At 38.1% G+C, this 8,927-nt stretch overlaps 1 protein-coding gene across 1 annotated transcript; it reads left to right on the top strand.

Annotated features, from left to right (window-relative positions):
• Nucleotides 1-1,565: 1,565 nt before the first annotated feature.
• On the top strand, nt 1,566-8,604 carry pdk2a (pyruvate dehydrogenase kinase 2a). Its single transcript, XM_034119437.1, has 11 exons — nt 1,566-1,750; nt 2,239-2,380; nt 2,845-2,916; nt 3,610-3,794; nt 4,586-4,675; nt 4,774-4,851; nt 5,263-5,339; nt 5,437-5,535; nt 6,338-6,448; nt 7,089-7,202; nt 7,375-8,604. The coding sequence occupies exons 1-11, from the start codon at nt 1,633-1,635 to the stop codon at nt 7,516-7,518; spliced, it is 1,230 nt and encodes a 409-aa protein (XP_033975328.1). The 5' UTR covers nt 1,566-1,632; the 3' UTR covers nt 7,519-8,604.
• The last annotated feature ends 323 nt before the right edge of the window (nt 8,605-8,927 follow it).

The following is an 8,927-nucleotide window of genomic DNA, read 5'->3' as shown; positions in this document are numbered from 1 at the left end:
GTATGTTAACATATATTAAGATGTAAAAAAATAAAAATAAAAATAAAAATAAAAAAGGGAGAAGGGGTCGGATTAAATAAGTGTAAACTTCTTCCGACCCCTTTTCGGACGTGTAATTAGCTAAAGCTTTATTGTTTATTGTTATTGATATCAGACAATGATACTGCAGATTATTCAATTATTATTTAAATGTTTCGTTTTGTTATTGCATTCATTTGTATTGTACTGTATCATGTCTGTATCACCTTTTGTTTCATTTGTATTTTCTTTGGTTTTACACGCTCGAAAAAAATAAATAAACTAAACTAAACTAAACGGCAGTTTTTCTGTATTTCCTCTATCCTGTAATATGACTTGATAGCTTTAAACTCCGCACACGGAGCTCTGATTGGTCAGCAGGCGGTGCTTTCACTGAGTTGATCTCTTAGCCTGCAACCTAACCTGCTCCGGAGCAGGCTAGCCATTCAGCATAAGTTATCTAGCCCGCTAAAAAGAGAACCAGCTTCGTAGGACCGGAAATCCCTGAAGTTAGCTTGCTAAACGAAAATCCTGATTCGTAGTATAGGCCCCAGGTTAGCCGCTCAGCATAAGTTACCATGGAGATCTAGCCCGCTAAAAAGAGAACCAGCGTCGTAGGACCGGAAAGCCTGAGTTTTCCCTGAAGTTAGCCGGCTAAGCGAAAATCCAGCTTCGTAGTACAGGCCTCAGATCTCCAACACCTCACTAAAGCTCTTTTGGCTGAATTGGATTAAACCCCTGCAGCAGGTTCAACATGTGGTGGAAGACTGAAAACAGAGGAGTGAATCTTGTTACAGCAGCAGATTAATGCTTAGGTTACTTTTGGCCGGTAGTGTTGTTGACCAATTAGCACGCACAGGTAAATAATAAACAAATGTATTCAGAAATAAATGAATTGAAGTAAAATAATAATTGGTTATTAGCAATGAAGCTCCCTCAAACAGCAATCATACACTTTTATATTAAAACATCAGCTAGGAGCTAGATTATAGGAATAAATAATATAGTTTAACATAATATACATATTAAAGCGTTAAAAAGGCTGTTACAAAAAAGGTCCCACACTCAACATCAAACTAAAGTTAAATTCCAAAATGATTAGGCTACTTAAATAATCAAAAGTAAATGTATTTATTTATCCAGAATGGACCTATTTAATATATATTTTTGGATAACAATTAGTGATGCATTAATGCGTACATCCCTTTAAAGTTGCAACTGGTAAAGTAGGAGCTATTTTTAATAACTTGCCGTGTAGTTTCATGTATTTTAATACATCATTGTTAATAAGTTGAATGATTCCTTGTATTAATAATAGAACTGTGAGTACACAGGAACATCTTGTATTGTGTGATGTGTTCATTCATTGAGCTGGTTGTTTTGTACTCCAAGTAGAAACTGAAGGAGTTTCCTGTGATCACCACTAACCCCGCCCCCTGCACTTCCTATTGGCCAGTGTGGAACGTAAATAACCAAGCCCGCACTCCTATTGGCTGGAGCTCGGGGTTACCTCCTCTGTTTTTGATAAGAGGTCCGCGGCGGTCAGTTTACTAGCATAACATCGACGTTGTGGACACTTTATAGCAACAAAGGTTTGGACCATTCAAAGCAATAATGAAGTTCGTAAGGTTTATAATGAAACACGCCGCCTTGGCCAGTGTGCCCAAACACATCGAGCATTTCTCGAAATTCTCTCCTTCACCGCTCTCTATGAAGCAGTTTCTGGATTTCGGTGAGTATTGATAGCCTAACTGACAAGGGAGCCGTGTGCAAAGGGATTGCTCTATTTAACATGATCAGAAATGTGCTGGGATTCAGATACAGACTATAATGCATGTTTGTGTGAACTAGCATCTGCAGCAGCACAGTGCTCATAGTGCAGAGTGTTCCATCAGATGTATTCACTTCTGTCAAGTCAGTGTTATTTGAAAAGTCGGATTAAATCATCACTATATTAGGAAACTAATGATCATTTTTTTAAAAGTGCATATTTTTCATATAGTCAATAAAATGTCAGAATATTGTGAAAAAGGACCAATCAAGAGCAAAAACATATCATTTTTAAATGTATTACCATATGTGTTAAACAAAAGCATAAGCAGCTGGAAAGGGGATTTTTGGCACATCAATTATTCAAATAGTTATTCATTCAGTGTTCTGCCATCAACTATTTAGAAAGTGGTGTCAGCTCTTAAAATTGTTCACTCTACTTTGCTTCAGGTTCCATCAACGCATGTGAGAAGACTTCCTTTGTGTTTTTGAGGCAGGAGCTCCCTGTAAGACTCTCAAACATCATGAAGGAAATTAACCTGTTGCCTGACAGGCTGCTCACAACTCCATCTGTACAGACAGTGCAGAGCTGGTAAGTCAAACCAGAAAAACTGCTTCTTGTGTTTTTAAGATCCAAGTTACGCTACCCTTCAACTGTGACACTTATTATTCCAAAACAAAGGAACAACATGAGACTCTTTCTGCATCTTTTCTAACTCTTTAACACTTTATTTGCTACCAGATGTCCCGCCCCCCTTACAGTCACAGCTGTTGACCGTTAATGTCTAAATAGCAGAACAGTTTGCCAAGTTGAAGTCCTTCCAACTGTGTACAGAGGGGAGGCTCTCAGCTGTGAACTTTACCCTACTTTCTCCTCACATGTCACGTGACTTTGTTTCAGGCTCTGCTTTTCTTCCCTCTGAAAGGAGTCCGCTAAGGCGAAAACAGACTTGCCTTTTTGACTATGAGCTAATAAGATTCCAGCAGACTCACTCAACTGTTTTAAAACATATGTTTATGTGTGTGTGAACATCTTTATTTATTATTTTTTCCCAGGTACATCCAGAGTTTATTAGAAATCCTTGAATTTCTAGACAAGAGTCCTGATGACCACAAAGTTCTTGGAGAGTAAGTTCCTAAAATTCCCAACAATCTCACCTTTTTTCTTGAATTGTGTTCCAGTGACTAGTCAACATATCAATAAGTTAATAATCTGCCACTATTTTATATATTCTATTAAACATTCTTAAAAATGTCACAAAAATGCTGTTTTTCACCTTCAAATATGGAGATATTCTGCTTTTTTCTGTTTTATATTATTAAAGTTAGTATTTTGTGTTTTTCGACTGACAAAACATGACAATCAAAGTCTAACTTTATTTAATATCTGACTTCTTATAGACCTATAATTACTGACAATAATCAGTAGAATTTTCTAGTGAAACAAATGTTATAGATTAGAAGAATTCATTATAAAATGTTTATTAATTAAGAAGAAATGCTTATTAACTATGCACATATCCAGTTTGCATAATTGTTTTTAGGGCTTGAGCTAATTGTAATTTTAATTATTTATTGACATTTTATAGACCAATAATACATTGAAACAATAATTTACAGAGTTATCGATAATATAAATAATCATAAATTGCAGCCCTTATCTGATCCTTCGCTTTTTTGTATTAATAAAGCCATACGTTATTGAAGTTATTTTAGGATGCTTGTTTATGTCAAAAATGTTAAAAATACAATTGTGATTTTTTTGTAATGCTCTTATTACGCGTATTTCCCACTCACTTCTTTATTGTTCTTCCTCCCCAGGTTTGTTGACACCTTGGTCTCCATCAGGAACAGGCACAACGACGTGGTGCCCACCATGGCTCAGGGGATCATAGAGTACAAAGAGGCCTTCTCCCATGACACAGTCACCAACCTGAACATCCAATACTTTCTGGACCGCTTCTACATGAGCCGCATCTCCATCCGCATGCTCATCAACCAGCACAGTGAGTAGGCTTTCACATTTCCCAGGATTTTGAAAACTTAATCTAATTTGTTTTTATACCAGCTTTGTGTCTGAAATGTATATTTTAGTACCAGTGTGAGGTTACTATAAAACTCACTTTGAGCTCTGTCACTCTCTTGTTAGTCAGAGGGAAAAATAAGTCTTTACCCTGCAAAAACATGCAGTCCGCTTTATTGCCACGTTAAAGCTTACAGATTTCCCTTCAGTCACTAATAACAATTAAACAAATATTTATTGCAGTGATTTCCGTTTTTTTGTATTCATATCAATAAATCATATCATCATAAAGGACTCCTTTTACAGCAGATTGCCCGCTCCAGAATGATGACAATATGTTTGTTTTTGCGAGTCCTGTGGAACTAAGATTGCTGAGGGATATCATGTTCTGATAGTGTAATCTCTCTCAACACCAGCTACACGCAGGGGAAACCATGAAGCTTTAATGAATCTACTGTAGAGGCTCATATCGGTTTTATGACTTGTTTTGGTTTTATGACTTACTTAGTATTTATTGTGTTATCACATGACCTTTACAAATGTTGGGTATGAGCTGTAATGGGTCGCAAATACCAAAATTCCGATCAAAAGTCTGGTTTGTTTTGTTGATTTAAATGTAGGAAAAGGATTTTCTACAATGTTTTTCTATAAAGAGTTTCAAACACAAGGATTTTAGTATATAAAATATAATATATTCCAAGGGATCTATTTTAAAAAGTATTAAAGAAATCGAATATAACGTAATTTGTGCTTTATGTCCTTTCTTTCCTGCAGCTCTTATTTTTGATGGTACCCTCAACCCTATCCATCCAACTACCATTGGGTGCATCGACCCTCACTGTGAAGTCGGAGATATAGTCCAGGGTAATTATGCCTTAATATTGGAAAACACATTTAAAAAAATCTATCGATTTTATATTGTTATAACAATTTCTAAATGTATCATCATCCCTTTTTTTCAGATGCATTCCATAGTGCCAAGATGCTGTGTGAGCAGTACTACCTCCGCTCCCCCGACCTGATCCTGCAGGAGATGTGCAGTAAGCTTACATTAATTACATCTGGCAGTTTCAGTACAAACCAAGATCCACTCTTAATGCAGACACCTCAAAGGCCACAAGTCCTTGTTCTTAAAGAGATTTAAAGAAAGAACAAATAAAGCCGTGTCCTCTGTTTGTACACACAGACTGAGTGTTTGTTGGCAAATTAACATACGGCCTGATGGACCTGAGAGGCCCCTCATTATAGCATGGAAGCTAAAGTAAAGGCTAAATGAGCCCCGGCTCACTGCATCAGACAATATTGACACACGGTCCCTTTTCGTCATTATCTTCTTGAAAAGATAATAGCTTAGCAGAATAGTTGCCACAAATGGAAAACATTGAGAGGATAATGGATTTTAAATGAAGTGGGAAGACTTATAAACACTTTTTTGTTTGTTTTCCGTGCAGGCAAGAAGAAGAACCATCCGACGAGCATCGTATACGTGCCCTCTCACCTTTATCACATGCTGTTTGAGCTCTTTAAGGTGCGACACACTCTTAGATAAGAATTATATCCAATGGGAAGTTGATTTAAATACCACTTTAAGATATATGTTATAATATTATATTTCCTTTTTGTAGAATGCCATGAGAGCCACTATTGAGACCCATGACGACAGCAACAACCTCCCACCCATCAAAGTCCTGGTGTCCCTTGGAGACGAGGACATGTCAATCAAGGTAGGGTTGCAAATTAAAATACAGCTTCTTGAAATGGTCAAATAATATACTGTCTTCTTTGTGTGAAATGTTCATATCATTCTTAATAGCAGGTGGATTAGAACTTTAAATGTGTCTTGGTTGTGTTGTTATGTTTGTAAGCTCTGTGTGAACCAGCACATTTTTAACAAGTTCAATTGAGCCTGTTAAGATGAAAAGCTCTCACTAAGCTAATCAGTTAATGACATTAATATCTATAATAATAATTAATTAAACAGCTTGTTGAAAACAGAATTGTTTGCCGTTTTTGTATGAAAAATTACTTCAACGATTGAATTACTAAAATAGTTGGAGTTTATAATTTTGGAGATTATCTTATTGATTGCTCAACTAATCGCTGCCGTTTTAATCTCCATTTTAATTTGATTTCACACACTTTTTACAAAGTTCTTTGAGGGTTTAAACAGGAGGGATAAAGCGTGCATTTGTTTGGTTCGTAATCTCCTTTCAATGCACCCTTATTGTCTGCACTCAGATTTCTATTATTCTATACTTTCTCCAATGTGCATCCTCTAGCTGTGACCTCTTGCACATTTACCATGATGATATGTGCAGTGGACGAACAGAAGGCCACTTAGCTTCTAGTGTTAAGTGGAGGGCATGTGTTGGTGGCAGGCGGGCTCTCGTCTGCCGCATCACCTCTGTCTTTAAAATGTCTCCGTCAGCTCTGTTCAAGGACCTCATGTCACCCTGTCCCTCCTTTATCTGCCTGTCTCATCACTCTGTATCTGCCCCCCCACTCTGTATCTGCCCCCGTCTGCAGGTCAGCGACAAGGGTGGCGGTGTCCCCTTTCGCAAGATGGAGAACCTTTTCAGCTACATGTACTCCACCGCTCCTGCTCCACAGATAGGAGAGCGCACACGGCCCCCACTGGTAAGGAGATAATAGAGATATATTGACTCAATGACACTCCTACATTTATTGGAAAACACTTTTTTCTTTTTATGGTTGTTGGGTTCTTTAATCATCCCATTCTCTCTTATTAATGTCTAGTGGGAATTTCTTCAAATTTGGCAAAAATCACATTCACTTGGACTCAATGATGAACTGGATGAATTTGGTGGACGAAGGACAAAGTCAATTTGACCTTGCAAATTATATATTTGGCTATAAATCCAGAAGTTGGACACTAATTATGACAATTATACTCAAGATAATAGTAGGAGGAAATTATGTAATAATATCATTTTGTACAGGCATATAATGAACTGCAACTTGAGGCATTTATTCCTTTCTAAATACTTTTACAGGTGTAAAGTTGCTGCTTATGCACCAAAAAGCCTACACACATTGAAATGCTCATTTGGCCTTTTCTTTAAACTCTCTTCCCTATTCAAAGATTGAAATCCTGGCATCATTTAGATTCTCCCAAACCGAGTGACTTCTAAAGCAAACTTGACAAAGGACCCGTTTGTTCTGCAGTGATAGAAGGACGCTGCTGCTTGCAGTGTGACAGGGAACAAAGCCTTCTCAAACCCTTCATCCCTCTCTCTCTCTCTCTGTCTGTGTGCAGGCTGGCTTTGGCTACGGTCTGCCCATCTCTCGTCTCTACGCCAAGTACTTCCAGGGGGACCTGCAGCTCTACTCCATGGAGGGTCACGGCACGGAGGCTGTCATCTACTTGAAGGTGAGCCAGACGCGGTGATCATGCATGAAACTGCGACAGGACGCCAACAGTGTGAAAGTCTGCAGCACAGAGAGAAAAACTGCGCTGTGGCACAAGCGCCAAACTCTGCAAACCTGTCGAGCCAGGTATGACAGGATATTTGTAATTACATGTTGTCTTCCTGTCCCTCCAGGCGCTGTCCACTGACTCCATCGAGAGGCTGCCGGTGTACAACAAAACCGCTCTGAAGAACTACAAAGTGAGCCAGGAGGCGGACGACTGGTGCATACCCAGTAAAGAGCCTCTAGATCTGAGCAGATATAAAGTTCCCAAGTGAAAATGTCCCTCAAGCTCACATGTAGTACCATGAAGCCTTCTTCATATTCCCATGGCAACATTTTCCTGCTAAGAGGGTCCTCGCCAGACTAAAGGAGGCAGACTACCCTTTTATCTTTAGTTTTAGAAGTAGCATGACATCCTGAAATGATGTTGCTTTCAATCCCATCGCTCCTTTTTGGGTTCATAGGAAAATACAAACCAATGCATCATAGATCAGGTGCAGGTAGAGACATAGGAAGCACTTGCGACTAAAAACAGTTGGAATAAAAGTGGAGCGACGTAAAGGAGGCTTCAAATATTCCAGTTTAGGACAAAACAAGTGCTGCATGTTTATCACAGCAGGTGTTTGAGGAGCAAGATAAGGAAGTTAAACAGGGCGGACCTGTTGTTGAACAATGTAAGAGTGGGAAATGTCACCCATGCCTTAAAGTAGCTATTTCACCCAAAGGTTCATTTTATTTAAATAACTTAAGTATTTAAAATAATACTTATGCCGCACCGTGTTACATTTACCGTCTGTAGATTTGACAAAATGTATGACTCTGAAAGTGTTTATTGTGCTTATGCATGGGTATTTGTTTGGAGCTTTTGACCTGTAAAGGTTAAGTGACAGTTTTGCGTTAACTGATAAGATACACGGTTATCTTACCATCAGTTTTCTGGACCAGACCGACTCTCTTCTGTGCAATAATTAACATGTTTTACATATGAGAAAGTACAGCACTATAGGGCCCAAGTTCTATTTAATATAGCTTTTACCGCAGACTTGCTTTTTGTTTGGAGTTGCAAAGCTTTTAGCTGAGTTCCATAGAGGCTGGTGTTATTAAACCCCAGAAGGCAATGCATGGGCTCTCTACCAGTCTGTGTTCCAATAACGCAAGGCCAGTCTCAGATTGTTCATCTGTGCCTTGTGAGGAAAGAAATGTGTTTTTGAAAATGTTTTATTTTGTATTAAATGAATCCTTCCTAATCGTACTATAATTTAAAGGTTATTATATTTTATTATAGGCTACACTTTTTGCGACTGAAATGATTGTACATAGTGTGAATAAGTCCAGATAATAAAAAGACAACTTAAATACAACATGCTTCTCCTGTGTTATTTAATACTGCATACTGAGTGTGAGACTAGACTGTTGATTAGCTCTAAAGAGGGATTGATTGTATCAGTCAGTGGAGTCCCTGTGGTCTTCTCTCGCAGCTGTGTTAGAAGAAAGGGAGAGCAAAGTGTGGAGTAAGGCTGTGAATCTGGTGATAAAGAAGGTACCATAATACAGGGGTTATTAAAATGTCTTATATTGTAAGCAAAGTGATATGTTGGAATTTTTGTAATCAAATTTTAGCAGAACATGTAATATGGAAAACACACCGGCATGTGCATTTCATATAAGTTAACTAAGTGAATAT

The sequence above is a fragment of the Trematomus bernacchii genome, unplaced genomic scaffold, assembly GCF_902827165.1.
Source record: "Trematomus bernacchii unplaced genomic scaffold, fTreBer1.1, whole genome shotgun sequence".
Taxonomy (NCBI): domain Eukaryota; kingdom Metazoa; phylum Chordata; class Actinopteri; order Perciformes; family Nototheniidae; genus Trematomus; species Trematomus bernacchii.
The sequence above is the reverse complement of the archived record's forward strand: the minus strand, read 5'-3'. Positions and strand labels throughout refer to the sequence as shown.

Excerpts from the sequence above, each read along its gene's own strand:
- pdk2a (XM_034119437.1), top strand. The coding sequence starts at position 1,633 with ATGAAGTTCGTAAGGTTTATAATGAAACACGCCGCCTTGGCCAGTGTG. Across the intron at positions 6,449-7,088 it reads AGCGCACACGGCCCCCACTG|GCTGGCTTTGGCTACGGTCT; the intron begins GTAAGGAGATAA and ends GTCTGTGTGCAG. Across the intron at positions 7,203-7,374 it reads AGGCTGTCATCTACTTGAAG|GCGCTGTCCACTGACTCCAT; the intron begins GTGAGCCAGACG and ends CTGTCCCTCCAG.